Source organism: Malus domestica, chromosome 14, assembly GCF_042453785.1.
Source record: "Malus domestica chromosome 14, GDT2T_hap1".
Lineage (NCBI taxonomy): Eukaryota > Viridiplantae > Streptophyta > Magnoliopsida > Rosales > Rosaceae > Malus > Malus domestica.
In genome coordinates this window covers 10618713-10638308 of record NC_091674.1, presented here as the reverse complement: position 1 = coordinate 10638308, position 19596 = coordinate 10618713, and the positions used below count along the sequence as shown (strand labels likewise).

Sequence of the window (19596 nt, the reverse complement as noted above, 5' to 3'; positions counted from 1 at the left end):
TGGCAGGGAAATGGATAGGAATAAGTGGGGAGAGAATCATACTCTGGTCAAAAGTGGGATGGGGAAGTCATTTTTATGAGATTTTTTAGTGTTTTGGATAGGGATGGGTTCGAAAAATCGAAAACCGAAAAAAAAATCGAACTGAGGCTAAAAAAAACAAACCGAACGAATCTAATTGCTTTGGTTTCGATTTTAGGGGTATGGAAACCGAACCAAACCCGCATCATTTGGTTTTCGATGATTAAAGAGACTCTCCACTCGGTGATCGATCAGATGGACAGAGTTCAATTCCACCTCATGGCCTGATCCAACCATTTGCTTCGAATTGCTCCAAAACCTGTTGGTGTCACTACGCTCCAGCCACTTAGCGGATTCTATCCCCCAAGAATAATGTGATCGTATTAAGTTTGCTAGTTGCAGCTATTGACTGATGAATTATGAATGTGATCACCAACATCGTAAAATGTAAGATATGTAATATTTTTTTAATCCCATTTGTTGATAAGTTGGTGTCAAAAGTCTGGTGTGGTGTTATTCACATTTTCTTTATGTTGCGACAAGCAAGAGTTATGTCAATTGGCTAAGGCAGTGTATTACTTTTGCACTTGAGATTGATCTTGTTCCCTATTGATTAGAACAATTTACAATATCATGCTATCAAAAATTTATTTACGCAAGGGCATATTTGAAAGTACATCTATAAAATAGAACTTAAAAAAAGTTCGTGAAAGTCAATCATTTAAGACGAAAGCAGATGACATTTATCACAATGGTGAAAAACAATAATGCCTATGCATCATGATGCGGGTTGCATCCCCACAATTCCTCTTTTCCCTAACAACTCACTATTTAATAGGGTAATAGTAGGGAGACCAAATTTTTAAACCAAATAACATGGTTATTGATGCTTGGATTATTAGTTGTTGATTAACATGTTTATTTCCTATTTTTGACACATAATTTGAATTACGAATTTTGTCTAAAAAATTTGTCCATCTTGCATTAAGAAAAATACTTTTATCTACTTGTATTAAGCAATGTATTGGACCAAATTCTGGTAACACGGAAAAAATCTCTTGCTCCATTTTTTTTATTCTTTACAAATAGAAATATAAAACAAAATTGATAGAGTTTGACCATGCCCCAGAAGACCCAAAAGCAATATGACGCTAAAAGCCCGGTCAAGTTAGGCCATCTCCAACTGATCCGGCCAGAAGGCCATAAGGGTGAAAATAGTCTGAAATGACACGAAAATCGTCACCAATCAAAGGCTAGGCCAAAGGTTTTGTGGCCCCATCAGGCTACAATTGCATAATCGGGCCAACTAGCTGGCCTAAACCAGCCAGCCAAGGCTGGTCCAGAAATTTGAAGCCCAACGGCTATTAGTTGACGCCACCTAGTCGTTGGATTTGAATTTTTTTTATTAATTTTTTTTTTTTACAAAATTTAAAAAAATCTAATTGTTTTTTTTTTCCTATAACTACTTAAGCCATTAAACAATATTAAACAAAATTAAATAACATTAAACTTAAACAACATTAAAAAAAAACATTTAACAACATAAAACTTAAATGCCTACTCCATTCTTTTTTTGGCCTAAAGATGTGCAACAAGATCCTATTGTAGGTATTTGTTTGTGGCACGTGAACGTATCATCCTATTGCGCCTCATGTATTCGTTTAATGAGATATTACCAGTTCTTGGATCGAAAGGCAAATTAGGCCCATCATATATTTTTGCACGAGCACTCATTGACCTATTTGGATCATCTTAGTCGTCATCAGATTCTCCATCTATATAGCCATCACGCTCATCCTCCACAATCATGTTGTGTAATATGATGCACGACATCATGATGGAGTTCAATTTACCTCGACTCCACCATCTTTCATGTTCCTTGATGATCTTCCACCGTGTTTGTAGAATACCGAAAGCTCGCTCAACATCTTTCCGGTATGCCTCTTGGTGTAAGGTAAACCACCTTTGGGCGTCATCCATAGGGTTTGGAACTACTTGGACAAGTGTTGCCCACTTTAAGTAGATGTCATCTGCCAAGTAATACCCCATATTGTACTGACAGTTGTTGATGTAGTAGTTAAGTTGAGGTGATTTACCCTCCATTAGGTTATTGAATAAGGGTGAACGCCCAAGAACTATAATGTCATTTTAAGATCCAGGGACTCCAAAGAAAGCATGCCAGATCTATGTGTCAAACGAGGCACCTTCCATTAAAGCCTCATTGTCATCCGGTGGGACAGTTCTTCCACTACCAATGCATGCAATCTAATGACCATATCATGCCCAGAATGGCACAGTCTTCAGCTTTACGAAGGAGTTGATCCATATCTTCTTGATTTGGTTCACGGAGGTCCTCTTTGTAAAGGTGAACAATTGTGTCACAAAATTCAGCAAGACGATCAAGGCATGTAGACTCAGACATACCATATGTATCACCTATTGTATCAAGTAGGGAGGCATAGACCATCATTCAAAGTGCAATAGTAACCTTCTGATGAAGTGAGAAACCAGGGCGGGCTGCTCTGTCCAACTTCTGTTAAAAGTATAGATTGACATGCTAGACATCATGAAGTAAACGGTAAAAAACATGACGCCTCATCCAGAAACAAAATCTGAAATCCTCTTATGTGTACACCAGTTGGGGTTGAAATAGTTGTTCATCAGATTGTCATGCGACATCTCTCTATTTCGTGGTTTGTAAGAGCGACCAGCAACAGAGCCACCCCATTGAGGTTGTTCCTCAGTTGGCTCACACACCATGACCCCAGCCATGGCTGCCATATATGATGTGTTGCGCCATGCTTCATCTTCTTCATCAGACTCCTCATCTTCCCATCTCATCTGCGCCCATTTTTCTCCAATTCGGAATTGGATAAGGACCCCCAATTGGAATCCGAAGAGGATCCAAAGTTGGAATTCATTGCAAACTTGAATTAAAGAGATTGAATTGAAATAGACTGAATTGAAAGAGATATTGGAGAGGGCAAAGCTAAAAGTGTGTGAATTATAGCCCAATATCCACCCTATTTATGGACATTGGAAGCTAAAGATAAGAAGTGCCACACAGATAAAAATCCTATCTAAAATTCCTACAACCAATTACATCTCAACACGTGGCACTCGAAATCCGAGATGTAAAATTATTGAGATTCCTTATCAACAAGAAATCTGCAATGTTACTCACATATCGACACGTGTTACTTGAAACCCGAGACATAAATTTATTGAGATTCCTTATCAACAAGAAATCTGCAAAGTAACTCACTTATCGACACGTGCCACTCGAAATCCTATCCGAAAAATTATTGAGACCACATCTCGAAAAATTATTGAGGTAGTTTAATTTAAGTAACCATATTAATTAATTCAACTAAAATAATAAATTATGTTTGGCCTATGGCCTTTTGGCCCCTTCGGTTGGAGATGGTTTTTGTCACAAGACTATATTTGGCCTATGGCCCTTTGGCCCCTCAGTTGGAGATGATAAGAAATATAGCATGGCACCGTTCATTAAAATATTAATTTCTAAGAGGGCTATAGGGCTAAAACGGGCCATATGGCCCTTCTTCGGTTGGAGATGGCCTTAGAGAAACATTTTTCCTATATTCTGGTCTCCTTCCTTCTATGAAGTAGGTTCCAGAGTTCGAGTTCCTTCATTGCTTCCAATTCCTCTTCTTTTAAGGTTCAAATCTCTCTCTCCCCCTCTCTCTCCAAGTGGGTTAATTAGTTCATATTGTCTCTACTATTCCTCCAAAACTTTGTATTATGTGCTCGTATCAAGCCGTTAAATTGTTCTCCTCCTTGATTTTTCCAATTATGTTGGCTCACTTAAGCATCATGCTAATAAAGCTTTTGATTTTATGCAATATTATTACATGATTTTACCGAATGTACGTTTATAAGCCAATATGCATTATTGGGTTCTACAGATTTTCATGGTTGTTTCTGTTTCCATTGTCGAACTAAGACTCTTGTTTACAGTTGTTACAGTATATTGTTCCAAAAATACTATTACTTTACGTTTAAGACAGTTGCATTCAATTACATTGTGATTTTTTTACAAAAATGATATGATAATTACACTAAACTCATCTAAACTACGGGGAATGAGAATTGAATTTCGGTGTCGAGGGTTGAGCACACTGCTCTAGCCAACTTGGCTAAACTCATGCCTGCTAATTACATTGTGTTTGGTTTGTCTTTTAATAGTAGTACTTGTTAACATAATCACTGAACATTTGATTTGGTTGAGGAACTTGATATTTAATACAGAACAATTATTATTAGTTATAATGTTAGTTTGGTAGTTGTAGTTACTTCTTATTTTTCAATTCTGGTCATTCTTACTGTTCATGTGTGGTTTTCCTTTTGGGTTTTTATCACAAATGGTCCCTGACATTGATCAAACACATCATTTTGGTCCCTGACATTGAAAATCGATAGAAATGGTCCCTGACGTCCCTGACATTGATCAAACACATCACAAATGGTCCTTCCGTTAAAAACTTTTTGGGCAATTTTCAAAGCTTCGTAACTCAATCGTTTCTTAACCAAATTCGACCCATGATATATCAAAATGAAGATAGGAAAGTGTAAAACAAGATTATACCTATTTGGAAACCCAATGGTTGCTAGAGATAGCCGGAAAATAGCCTCAAATGTGACTGGTTCGCGAAAAAACTGGAAAACTCGCCTGAAATGGGGTAAACTTTAAACATTCATAACTTCTTCAATAATCAACGAAATCGAGTGATTCAAAAACGAATATCATACTTCTCGACGAGAATAAGAGAATGGTAGCTTTCTTGATGGCTAAATCGTCGTAGTTTTGCTAGAAAACGACTCGAAATTGGCTAACTCGAAAATGGTTATCCAAGTTCGAGCCATTTTCCGGTCAAACCACGGTAAATTAGCAGTCAATAAAGGTACCATTCTCTTTTTATCATTGAGAAGTATTATTTTCAGTATTGAATCACTCAATTTCGTTGAGTATTGAAGAAGTTATGAATGTTTAAAGTTTACCCCATTTCAGGCGAGTTTTCCAGTTTTTTCACGGACCAGTCACATTTGAGGCTATTTTCCGGCCATCACCGGTAACCATTGGGCTTCCAAATAGGTATAATCTTGTTCTAAACTTTCCTATCTTCATTTTGATATATCATTGGTCGAATTTGGTTAAGAAACGATTGAGTTACGAAGCTTTAAAAATTGCCCAAAAAGTTTTTAACGGAATGACCATTTGTGATGTGTTTGATCAATGTCAGGGACCATTTCTATTGATTTTCAATGTCAGGGACCAAAATGATGTGTTTGATCAATGTCAGGGACTATTTGTGATAAAAACCCTTTCCTTTTTGCATGTAGCAGAATGGAGATTGCTAGAATAGCAAGGTGTAGTTATCGTGCAGTTACAGTCGTCTTTGCTTTGTTTGAACACAGTAAATATGAAAATATCTGTAAAGAGATATGTTTAAGGTTTAAGAAACTAACAGTAGGGAGTTTTGAGCTGACATATTCTCTTCTCGAGCATCCTACTTGCTTGCTGCAATCGGATATGGATGTGCATTTTATTAAGGATAGTGAAGGATCACCAGATTATCATGAGCATTAGGCACTAGATTAGGACTTAGCTTAGCTATTATGCTAAGGTTGTTACAGTTGGTTATGTATTGATGATGACTCGGTATTAGAATAGATATTTTTATGGATCCATATATATCTCTTGTAATCTACAATTACAATTAATGAGAATCATTTTTCTTCAACCACAATCTTTGCCAATCTCTCTTTCTCTCTCTTCCAATTTTGTTTACACAGATACATAAATTTCTACATGGTATCTTCGCCGGAGTCCACCAACGTCGATCCTCCGCTTCTCGTTTCTTGATTTCTTGCATTTTCTTATCGCCCAAACATGTCTTACTTAATTTCTCTTCTATCTCTTTTGCAATTCGTCTGCAATTTCTATGGTGACTACTCTGAATTCCTCTAATTCTACTTCTCCTGCTACATCTTCTAGTCCTACTCCTCTTGGCGAAATCTCTAATACTATCCCTCTATCAATTGAGACAATCACCGTCCAAAATATTGCTAGAATGGTTTCGACAAAACTCAATCGCCAAAACTACATCACATGGCGTATCTTGTTTCTTCTCGTTCTGAAACGGTTCAAGCTTTTAGGGCTTATCAATGGCGACAATCTCTGTCCTTTGGATCTCAAACTCTCAATCATGCATATGAACTGTGGTGTGAACGAGATCAAATCCTGACGATTTGGATCAACTCCAATCTGGCTGAAGATCTTCTTCATCTGATTATTGGAATGGAAGATTCTTGTTCTCTATGGCAATCTCTCGAACGCCGCTTCGCCGGAGCTTCGTGCACTCATATTCATAGTCTTCGATCTAAAATCCAAACCATTCAGAAAGGTGATGCTTCCATGACCGATTACCTTAACTCTATTAAGGATATCTTTGATAAACTTGTTGCTGAGGGAAAAGCAATCTCTGATTCCGATCTTGTGGCTTATTTTCTTGCTGGACTCTCGAATGAATATGAATCTTTTGTTGATTCGATTGAAACAAGGACTAAGTTTGTTAATGGGGATGAACTCCATGGTCTTCTACTTAGTAAGGAGATATCTCTTCAGGAACGCAAAACTCGACCATCTTCCTCCTCTACATCTACACAATTTCATGCTTATGCTGCTCAGCAAGGATTTTCTAATTCCAACTCATTCCGAGGTAATTTTAAAGGCATATACCAAAATCAGAATCACAATCGTTTCAATCAGTATCACAATTTTGGCCCTGCTCCATCTTGTTCCTCATTTTCTAGAACAAATTCTGGGTAAAATTCTGGAAGTTTTCAGTCTAGACAATCCTTATTTCTTTCTGGTCATTCCATGCCATGTCAACTTTGTAATCAATATGGCCATTCTGCTCTTTATTATGGCCGTCTCTCACAGTTTGTTGCTTAGAATCCTCCTCCTATGGGTTTGAATGCTATGATTGGTTCACATTCTCTAAGCTGCTGGATTACTGACAGTGACACCACACATCATGTTACTCCTGATCCAGCTTTTCTAAATTCTGCAATACCCTACAATGGCACATAACAGCTCTTTTTTGGTGATGGCAAAGGTCTGTGTATTTGTCATACTGGCTATGCTTTAATTCGCACCCCTAATGTTGTGTTTAAACTTCATGATGTGTTATTAGTGCCTCAAGCTTCTCATAATCTCCTGTTAGTATATAAATTTGTCTATAAAAATTGGTGTTCGCTGACTTTTGATCCCTTTAGATTCTACATCAAGGATCTAAAAACTGGGAGGATGCTTTTCCAGGGCCCCAGTGAAGGTGGTTTGTACCCTTTATGTTGGAATGCTTCCAATGGTATTTATGGTATTGCCATCTCGCCTTATGCTTTAATGATAACCAAAGCTGATATCAATACATGGCACGGAAGACTTGGACATCCTTTTAGTCTAGTTTTAAATAAAGTAGTGAATAAAGGTCAATTGTATGTTGTTGGTTCAGTTTCTCAGAAGTCTTTTTGTTTAGATTGTCAACTTGGGAAGGCCTTTAAATTGCCATTTTCTACATTGCCTTGTACTTCAACTCGGCCATTTATTCTTGTTTATGCTGATGTATGGGGGTCCTTCTCCCACACATTCTTGTACTAGATATAGATATTACCTAATTCTAGTTGATGATTTCACTAAGTACATCTGGTTATATCCACTGCATTACAAATCAAATGTGTGTTCTGTTCTTCAGAATTTTGTTATGAAAGTTCAAACATTTTTTTACAGTAAGGTTCAATGTTTAAGGTCCAATTCAAGGGGTGAGTTCTTAAGTGCCATTTTGCAAAGTTTCTTTAATACTGATGGAATCACTCATCAAATAAGATGCCCCCACACTCCTGAGCAAAATGGATGTGCAGAAAGAAAACATAGTCATGTAGTTGAAATGGGTAAAACATTGCTTTCTCACAGTGGCTTACCAACGCAATACTGGATAGAAGCATTTCAAATTGTTGTTTATTTGATTAATAGGCTGCCTCTTCAATCCTCTTCTGTTAGCCCTTGGGAATTGTTATTCAAAGCTACTCCTAAGTATCACACTTTGAAGACATTTGGGTGTGCATGCTACCCATAGCAACAACCCTATTCTTCCAGTAAATTGGCTCCAAAGAGTAAGCTCTGTGTGTTTTTGGGATATAGCCTAAATCACAATGGATATAGGTGTCTAAATCCTATCATTAACATACTTTATATTTCGAGGCATATAGTGTTTGATGAAACTTCATTTCTTTTCAAACAATCACAGATTTCATCCCTGCCTCCTTCTTCTCTTCCTATCCCTACTACATTCTCTAATCCTATTTCTATCACTATACCTATTCCTACCCCTACCTCCATTCCTCCCACTTCACCCATCCCTACCACTTCACCAATTGCTTCCCCATCTCCTATATTAGTACCAGAACTTGCAACCACAAATAATTCCTCTCTTTCACTAATTGCACAACCTACTTCATCTATTCCAGTCAATCAACATCCTATGGTTACAAGAGCTAAAGCTGGTATAACTAAACCCGAAGGTTTTACAGCCACTAAGAACATTCTTCCACCCTTTGTTGACAACCTTACCATCATCCTTCCTACACCTACCACTTATCATCAAGCTTCTAAGAATCCCAATTTGGTGAAAGCAATGGCAGATGAATTTCAAGCCTTTCAAGCCACATGTACTTGGGAGTTAGTACCTTCACATCCAAGTTACAATCTAGTAGGATACAAATGGGTGTTTAAAATAAAACACAAGGCTGATGGATCCATCGAGAGGTATAAGGCTCGGTTGATGGCTAAAGGGTTCCACCAACAAGACGGCCTTGATTTTTCAAAGACCTTTAGCCCAGTAGCTAAACCAATAACCATCAGAATTCTTTTGTCTCTATGACATATGATTGGTTTGTGCATCAGTTGGATGTGAGTAATGCTTTGATGTATATATGATTCAACCTCTAAGTTTTGTGGATCAGTCTAAACCGCAACATGTTTGTAAACTCAAAAGCCCCCAGAGCTTGGTATAAAGCTTTCTACAGTGCCATTGTTTCCTTGGGTTTCTCATCCTTATCCTCTAATACGAGTATCTTCATAAAGAAAGATTCTCACATCACTTTCCTATTAGTTTATGTTGATGACATTATAATAACTGGGAGTTCCACTGCAGTATGTTAATCCATTATTTCCAAGCTTCAAGCTTTATTCCCAGTCAAAGACTTAGGAGATATCCACTATTTTCTTAGCATTGAAGTTCACAGGTATGCCAAAGGGTTATTTCTCAATCAATCCAAATATGCTTCAGATTTACTTAAGAAGAATGATATGCTTGGGGTCATACCATGTACGACTCCAGTTAGTTCAACAAAATTAGATCACTCTAATACCCCTCTCCCTAATCCCTCATCTTATCTGTCCATTGTTGGTGCTCTCTAATATCTCACTTGGACGAGACTTGATTTGGCGTTTGCAGTTAATCAAGTATGCCAATACATGCATAGTTCTAGAACTATTCACTTGCAGGTTGTGAAGAGAATTCTCTGGTACTTGAAGGGCACTATTGACTCGGGTTTATGGTTTACTAAAGGCTAGCAAGTTCTTACAGCATGGACTGATGCTGATTGGGCAGGATGCCCTGTTGACAGATGATCCATCAATGGATATTGTGTGTTTCTAGGACTGAATCTCATCTCTTGGAGTGCCAAGAAACAAAGTACAATTGTTCGATCCTCTACTGAAGCAGAGTACATATCACTAGCTCATACTGATGCAAAACTTAGTTGGGTTTGTAAAATTTTGCAAGATGTTTCATTTCCTCTCCTCAAAACACCAAGTATTTTCTGTGACAACAAAAGTACCATTGCTCTAACTTTCAACCCAGTTTTTCATGCCAGAACTAAACATGTAGAGATTGACTATCACTACATTAGGGAAAAAGTTCTTCTAGGTCATATCAGCATTCATCATATGGCTTTCTTGTTTCAAATTGCTAATATATTTACCAAATCACTACCTGCAGACAGATTTGCACAGTTAAGATCTAAGTTCTCAGTTCGATCCCCTTCCTTTAGCTTGAGGGGGTGTACTAAGGATAGTGAAAGATCACTAGATTATCATGAGCATTAGGCGCTGGATTAGTACTTAGCTTAGTTATTAAGCTAAGGTTGTTACAGTTAGTTATGTATTGATGCTGACTCAGCATTAGAATAGATATTTTTATAGATGCATATATATCCCTTATAATATGCAATTACAGTTAATGAGAATCATTTTTCTTCAACCACAATCTTTGCCAATCTCTCTATATCTCTCTTCCAATTCTGTTTACACAAATACATAAATTTCTACACATTTAATGCTTATGTGTTTATCGATGTTGAAGAGTAGTTTTGTTGATATTTCAGTCAAGGATCTTGTAAGTTCAAATAATAAGGATGGCAATCTTGCAGCGTCTAATCCTCCACCTCAGAGTCGTGCTGTTTCTAATTATGTTCTGACCAAGCACCTCATAGCCATGCAGTTTCTAATCATGTAACTCCTGATCATCTAACTTCTGATCATGCATCGTCTAATCATGTAACGTCTGGAGCACATAACCATGCAACACCTGGAGCTCCTACTCGTGGATTGTCTGATGATGCAACATCTAATCAGGCAGCTTCTAATAATGCAATGTCTAGTGATGTAACATCTAATCATGCAGCTTCTTACCATGCATAATTTATTGATGTAATATCTAACCATGATGCGTCCAACAATGAAGTATCTAATCGTGTAGCGTTTGGTGATGTGATATCTAATTATGCAACGTGTGATGATGTAATATCTAATCATTTAGCGTCTTCATCATGCATGTTAGATAGCATCTTCAGATTTCAAGAAAGCGATACACACATGTCTTAAGGTTGGAAAGAATACATTGATCATGTAGGCCAGAAGTTTGAATGAGGTGCAATTGAATTTCGTACAAAGTTGTGTATGTATGCCTTAGCGATGGGATTTCGTTTTGCTTATGCAAAGAATGATAAGCACCGTGTTGTTGTTGAATGTTTTAAAAAGATTTCAGATGGATGTAATTGGCGTGTTTTTGCTTCGGTTTGTCGGTTGAATGGTTTTTTCTACATAAAGACTCTAACTAATGTTCACACTTGCACGGGTGTTAACCGTGAGGAGAAAAGTAAGATGATGAGTGCAAGGATCGTATCTTCTGTTTTGGTGGATCAAATCTGGGAGAAACGGTCTATTAAGATAGTATATATTGTCAAGGATTTTAAGCAGAATTATGGTCTTGATATCCCTTACCATACTACATGGTGTGCAAAAGAAATGGCTAAGAGTGAAGTTCATGGCGATGAATCCTCATCTTATAGTCGATTGGTTGGTTATAGTAATGGTTTAATGTCAACTAATCCAGGGTCGCATTGTGTCTTGAATTGTGATCCTAAGACTTCTCGCTTTCAAAGATTGTTTATTTGTTATGGTGCTTGCATTGATGGTTTTTGGTGGTGCAAACCGTTGTTGTTTATAGATGTAACTGTTCTAGAAAGTAAGCATGAGCCACCAGGAAGAATGGAAATCAAGGTATAAGTTTAATATGATTGTTGATATGTATCTGTGAGGTGAAGAAAGGCACTTTTAGAATACTCATCATCCATTCTGTTTTTATGTTATTGGTTGGCAGGATATTTCCCCTTTGCGTTCGCTATAGTGGACTAAGAAAATGAAGAAAACTGGAGCTGGTTCTTTGAAAATTTAGCTAAAATTTTGACCCCACAAGGTAGGACAATTACATTTGTATCTGATCAGAACAAAGGTCTTGTTGAAGCTGTTTCAAACATCTTTCCAACATCCCATCATGCATTTTGCTTGCAAAATTTGAAACTGAATCTTTTATCTAAATTTCCAACTACTTATGGTAAATTTTTCCAGAATCTAATTGTTGATCTTTTTTCGAAATGCGCTCATGCTTTTACTAAAGCTACTTTTGAGGTTAATTTGAGAAATTTGAAACATGAAGGTGGTGCACCTGTTATGACCTTTCTCGAAGATCTTCCTAAGGAGAAGTGGTTACATGCCTACTTTAAGGGTAATCAGTATGGTGAAACGTGCAACAATGTTTCTCAAACATTTAATTCTTGGATTTTTGAGCTATGTGATTTGCCCATCTTTCATATGGTTGATGGCATCAAGATTAAACTCATGAGAATGATGGCTGAGTTGAGTCGTGAAGCAAAGCGATGGTCTTCCGTTCTATGCCCTGAGATGGAGAAAACCTTGAATGAAATATTGATGCTTGGTAGGAATTGGAATGTCAGTCGTTCTACTACTTCTGTTTATGAGGTGCATGCTAATTATTCTGTTATGGTTGATATGCGTAATCGTCTGTATTCCTCTAATGAGTCGCAAATTAATGGTTTTCCTTGTGTTCATGCACTTGTTGCTATACAAAAACATTCTGATAGCATTTATGAATATATTGATGACCACTTCAAGTCGAGCTATTTTAGAAGTTCGTATGGGTTTCATATTTCTGTTGTACCTGACACTAAGAACATGATGGATGGGGGTTCAGAAAATGTTGTCATGCTTCCACCCGTTAGGAAGAGACGAGGTAGACCAAGGACTAAAATGCCAAAATCTATTGGTGAAGTTTAGAAGGTCATTAAATTTGGTCGATATGGTGTTGTTGGAGTATATAATAATAAGTGTATGACAAATATTTTTGTTTATAATCTCATGTTTTTATTGAGGAAACTGTCGCACTATAAATTTCTTTACAAGCTGTGAATCAAATAACAAGATATTGTGTATGTAATCAAAAGGTAGGACAAAAACAAAACCACAATAATAAGACAACTTTACGTGATATAATGCAGTATCATATATAAACAATATATCAAACTATACTGTGCATATTTGTCTTATGACTTGATCTTTTTCTTTCTGGAACGAAAACAGGGTAAATTGGTTTGGTTGCTGCATGAAGAGAGTAGTTTTTGGACAACACAGGAGGACCTGGGTTTATTGAAATCATGTAAATTTTAAAAATAAACCAAAAGACTTTTTTTTCTTTACAATAATCAATATAGAAACAGAAAAGTAAAGGACTCTCCAAGCTCTCTCTTCCTCCAACCCTCAACAATATTTGTCAGTGTCTGATATTTTGTTTGTACATCAGGTCAGTGTTCGAGAAGGAGAATTGGATGATGAGTGAGGTTTGTTGGGTGCATCTTGCTTTATGCCATTGTGGTTCTGCTCAATTACTAAGAATTGTTATTGATTTCTTTTCCTGATAATCCTAAACAATCTGGAATAGGACGCACTAGAAAGATAAATTGTTCGATCGATCTGTTAATCACGTTTTTAATAAGCTAATAAGCTATTTAATATGTATATTTGTAAAGGAGAATGTTCAAAGTCATGAAGTCTGATTTCTTGCTTTCTAAGTGGGATAAATTTTCTAAATGTGACCGGAAAAAACGAAAACAAATGAATGTGGTTGGACTTCACCTTTGAAGCTTTGGAGTTTTCGTCTTGTTGGATGGATGATGGGTGAATTGTATTTTTCGTTATTTTTGTAATAAGTTAGATGTATTATAGGGTCGATTTGCATCAACTGGTAGACATGGCAAGCCATCATTGTTCAAGATCTTGACAAATGAAGATGGGAATCTAACGACTTATGCAAAATCACTCATCTCTGCTCCTTGATGCATTGCAACAAAATCTGCCGCTTTATTAGTTGCCTGATGAATGCCATTTCAAGCTTGAAAGAACTTCTGCAACTTGACAATACGAGTTAGAATGATTTCTTTTGAATCCAATTCTACAACTATGTTTGAGAAACCTATATATTGGGCAAGAAGTCACCCTTCCAACACCGCTAGAGCCTCCGCTACACAGATATTTACAGCCTTGATTTTAGAGATTTGGTCCTCTTTTTTTTTTCCAATGTTACATCTCGGAAGTTGACATGCTCTACTACAAATTTGTTTTTTTACTGGATAAAACTTAATTAAAGCGAGAAAAAACATCCGCCACAAAGTTTGCCTCTCTATAAATGTGCTTCCACCGGATTTTGGTAAAGTTCGAAGCCAACCATCGGATATCTTTAATTAAAGAAATGAGATTCTAGGGTATCTCGCAATAGCCTTAGGCCGCTGAATGAGACGAGGAGTTACCCTCCTCCATGATTTTCTTAAAACCCTTTAGCATTGCATGAATCAGACCCTCTTTGAAACCTCTCGCCTCAGCTCCATTAATGGTGGCCCCATCAAGATTAAAAGCTCCAGCACCGATCATATTGCCATATTCAGCTCCATTAATGGTGGCCCATTAATGCTTTTTGTAGCCAAGTTGTAGTTTTAATTGAAATTCTCCATTAAATGAGGCTCCCTACATTAATCTATCCATCGTCGATCAATAAGGAATCGTCACATCACATATTTTTTTCACTATGTCCGCACTTAAAACTGAACGAGGATCTTCTCTGGATCCTATTTGTGAGGATTCTGGATATTCTCATATTGTGTCTGTTTATCGTATCTTGTGCAGTTATAAATCATTTTAATTTTTTTTATTTAAAATTAAACATAAACAACATTTGATGAAAACAAACTACACGATGTGAGGGTTTGGGGATCCTCACAAAAAGGATCCTCATTCCTTAAAACTTGGATCACCCGTAACCATTTGAATGTAACTCGTTGATCTCAAAATGAGCCGTTGGGCTCAACTTAGTTAGCCAACAAGTGGCCGACATCAACTTAATTAGCCAACAAGGTGGCTGACATAACCCATGTGGGTTGGGTCACAAGCTTGTAAGTTGTTGCGCGTTGGGCGAGTTAGAGCATCCAATTTGCATGGGTGATGTTCAATTGATGGTTTACCACTCGCATAAGTGGGCCAGCCCATTAACCCAAATCTATTTTTTGGTTGGAATTTGCCTAATTTTTTAATTTTAACCCATAACTTCATTTTAGACCAAAGGTTAGAGTGTTTTAGGAGGAGAATAGAAGGCAAATTTTGAAATCTACTTCAAGGGTTAGAGTTGGTCTCAGATAAAGAATCTTTATTTAAAGTGAGAAGCTTTCTCAAGTTTCAAAATTGAGTGGAGGAGATTACTCCTTATCAAAAGATAAGGTTAAAAAAAATTACTTTATTTATTTAATGTTTGTAATAAAGAAAATATAAATATATTTAAATATTTAAATAAAAACATGTTTGCTTTTACAACAAATAACTTATCTTCATTGTATAAATTTTATAATCAAAACCGTTCAATTTTTATAATCAAAACCGTTCAATTTTTTAATCTACATTTGAAGATCATTTTTACGAAAAATTATTTAGATTAGAGATCCTTTAGTAATCCAAATGTATCTAAATCAACGGTGTAGATACAAGTAGCATATTCACGATTAACTGTTAATTTATTTGATATATTTTGATAACTAAACAATCTCCGGTTTACATGATTTTTTGTAATAATAATCTTTGATTGGAAATTAAAATATTGAATGGTTATTTCTAAAAAAAAATTAAGTAATGTGTTATTTTATTGTTAGAAGGATAGTGTAGTTTTAGTGGGTCAGATAGTTAATTCAAATTTAATATTAATGTTGCCAATAAGTACTTCTAGACCTGGCATTTGTGTTGTATTTTTCGTGTTTCTGTTTGTGTCGTTTTTGTGTCATACCCATATATCTTAACTGGTCGTGTCGTGTAACATCCGTTAAAGTAAACTGGTAATATGACCTAACCCAAAATCGACCCGTTAATATTATCAGGTAGTATGACTCGACCTGTTACGCATTAAAGAAAATATATTTTAATTCAATAAATAATGAAAATGAAAAACATAATTTGACAAAAAAAGAAAAGAAAACAAAATGCTAAATTAGTATATGTATACCACATTGGCACATAAATATTACTTCAAAATATAAAAAAATATTTGCCTTTCAAGTATTACATACTCCAATATAAGAGCCTAAGGAAAAAAAACATTAGTACATTGCTATAAAATATCAAATGTTCAATGATATGCAAAATGAAGGGACTTGCATTTAAAGGTTGGGAAATCTTGCATGTTTGTATATATTTTCACATTTTTTAGACTTGTACATTAATGATTCTGAATTTTATTTATTTTGAACTCCCTTAAAAATATTATTCATGAGGGTTTGTATGGTTTTAAAAATTCAAACAATGATGAACCCATACTCATAGTGTAGAGGATGCGATCACGAGTCTTTGCATATTTTTCACATTTTTTCGTACTTGTAAATTAATTATTATAATTTTGTTAATGTGTTTGGTATTTTTAAATTACTTGATACTTTTATTTTTAATGTGTTTTATAATTTTTCAATCTCACTCTTTAGTATACTATAAAAATAAATAAATAAGTAAAACTATTTTTTTTTAATTTATAGAGAATAATAATACAATAATACATATTTAATATACAATATATACATATAGATTATGATTATTGTATTTTATAGTAAGTCTTTTTTGTCACAGCTTGTCCCTGATTATTACGAAAATGCACTAGAGGTGAAGGGTTTTTGACTTTCGTTGACCAACGTATAGTGAGAAGTACGAAATTATTTCAGCGTATTCCTGAAATACTCGACAATACGAGCAGAAGAGGATTTGGAGTTACGGTTAAAGTTTTACGGAACTCTAACCTGAGAAGTACTTTTACTTTGGTTAATATATATATATATATATATATATAAGTATTATTATTTTATTAGTTGTTATTAGAATTAGAAATGGGAAAAGGAAAGAAAGAAGAAACAAAGAAAAGAGACTGGGCAGAAATGCCCAATCGGGAAAAGAGAGAGGAAGGGAACATGAGGGACAGAGAGAGAGTCCAGCGAATGGAGAGAATAGAGAGAGAAGCTGGCCAATTGGAACAGAGGAAAGGAGGGAGAGAGTGGCGCGGGGGATCGGCCGGATCCCCTTGGCCCGTTCTTGACACAATCAGCACCCATGCCTATTTTCGATGATTTTCACCCGTTTTTCCAACGAATTGCTTCGAGAAACCTCATGGGAAACACTCTAGGAGCCTTCCCTTATCCATTCCATCTCAAAATTGGAGAGATTTGGCTTTGAAAATGGAGAAAACCACAAGAAATGGGTGCGGCGGCTTTGGCTTCGAATCACCCAATCCCGAAGCAATTTCTTCCAATTGTCACCACCCATAGCATCCTCTTAAGGCCTAGAACAAAGCCCAAGCATTGGTTGGGACAGCAGAGTTGATTTGAGGATGAATTGGAACTCACCTATTTCTAGGGTTCTTCACGGGTTTGATGGAATTGGAACCTTTCCAGGCCAAATTGGTCTTGGCCTCAGGTATAAAGTTTACTCTACTCATTGAGATCTTCATTTCTGTAAATATTGGTAATTTTTGGAGATAGTTGGATTTTCCAGCGAGCCGGGGCGGCCCGTGCGGCAGCACGTGGCCAGTGGCCCGCCAATGTCATTCTTAGCATGTGTTTAATGTTCTAGGTTCAGTTTTGATAATTGATTGACGTAAATTAAGTAATTGAACCTAAGTTCGTTACGATTCGTGGTTAGGTGAAAATGTGAATTGACGATCCGACCGTTGGATCATCACCAAACTTTGATACATTGTAATACGTAATATTTGAGGATTATAGGAACTTACGGATTGGGAATCCAATTTACGGATCTTCCGGAATTGGAGTTGTAAGTTCATAAAATAGAATGTTAACCGTCACTTGGTTTTGACAATTGACGGAGATCCGACCGTTGGATGGTAAGGAAATTTTAGGATGTTGTTCTAGAGATATATTGTGGACCTCTGGAAGTTATGGATTGGAAATCTGATTTGCAGATCTTTCGAATCGAACTACGTAATGACGTGTTTTATATAAGTTATATATTCTATCGATATGATTTCTGAAGTTTGATTTGATGATTGTTCTAGGCGCCGATCGTCATGACTTCTTGATGTGTTGTGCTAGGGAGTTGTAGGGCGAACTCCAGGTGAGTTGGCAGTTATTTTCTGTTTATACCTATATACTACTGATTTTTCCCAGAAATTGAATTTAAATGAAAGTGCGTTTTAAAATGACATGCATGCATAATATATGAAATATATGAATTAGTATTTGATGCATATATATATGAAATGGTGTTGTGGACGCACAGGTGAGTATCAGGTGAGTTTTATGTTGTTCATATGATTTATTGTTTGATGTGAATTGTGTTGAGAGCTCATAACCCGTACCCCTAGTGTTAGTGCTTATATTATTCACCCCACACCACACGCTCACCTTGGATCCAAGTAGGCGCATGTGGTACAGACCATTAGAGGTGGTTCCGACAAGTCGTACAGACCATTAGAGGTGGTTCCGACTTGTAGGTGACTTTAGATTGTTATACAGCTGTTGATGAGAGAAACACTAGAGCGTATTCTTACACCATTCTTGTCGTACAGACTATTTCAGGTAGTTCCGATTTATGTGCAGAGTAGCACCGTACAGGTCACAGTTGGTGACTCTGGTTGGATTGGATATTGAGCTATAGAATTAACCGTACAGAACAGCTGCAGGGTCTCCGGTTGATTCCTTATTTCACCTGTTATATTGTTGCATCCTTATTATGTTTTGATGCATAGCATGGCATATTTTCCTGAAAAGTATTTAAGACTTGTGATTTGAGTTTTGTTGTTATATATGATTATATATATATTATTTTCTGGGAAAGTATACAGGTTTTACAGCGAGAGGTTAGAAGTGTTGTTAAATGAAATATTTTCGAAAAACTTTGTTTTACTGACCCACTCAATCTTGTTTTGCGCCTCTCCAGGTTCAAGATAGTAGAACTTTGGTGACCACGAGGAATCCAACAGTGTTATGACAGAATTCACAAAAGTAGGACTCACCCTCGGGTGTTACATCTTAGTAATTGTATCTTTAAAGCTTCCGAACTGTGTAAATGGTTACGTCACTCTCACGTGACGGCCAGCATGTCCTCCTTCGAGAGGGGGTGTGTCATTTTTAGTAGTTTATAACATTAAAATCAGCATAATAACTTTTTTCTTAACGTATCAAAACAGGTTATCCGCGTGTCACCTTCGTGTAAACCTGTTAATGACCTATTATTAATATGTTCTAAATCGTATATCCATATAACGACCCGATTAGTTATCGTTTTGACTCAAAACCCGTTATTTTGTGTTCCATATGTCATGTAAAAAATTACCAGATCTACCCCTTAGTGTAAAAATAGATTGATGTACTTAAAAAATAAAAAAAGTTAACGATAATGTTTATGTTGTAGTGGAAATATGACCTCTCATTTTTTTACCCTAGTTAGTTGAATTATTAAGGAAACTTTAACAAAAAATTTCTGATACTGTTTATTTTAAAAAAAAAATTATATTATTACGCTAAAAAAAATCAAACATGATATTATTTACTTTACCCTTATTTTGTCATTATGGTTAAAATTCAAATTTTGAAACTTTTTTT

At 36.2% G+C, this 19596-nt stretch overlaps 1 protein-coding gene across 1 annotated transcript; it reads left to right on the top strand.

The window, feature by feature from the left end:
- Positions 1 to 11077: 11077 nt before the first annotated feature.
- LOC139191149 (uncharacterized) lies at positions 11078 to 12739 on the top strand. The gene is made up of 2 exons (XM_070811711.1): positions 11078 to 11665; positions 12014 to 12739. Exons 1-2 carry the CDS (start codon positions 11078 to 11080, stop codon positions 12737 to 12739), a joined length of 1314 nt encoding a protein of 437 aa, XP_070667812.1.
- Positions 12740 to 19596: the final 6857 nt, after the last annotated feature.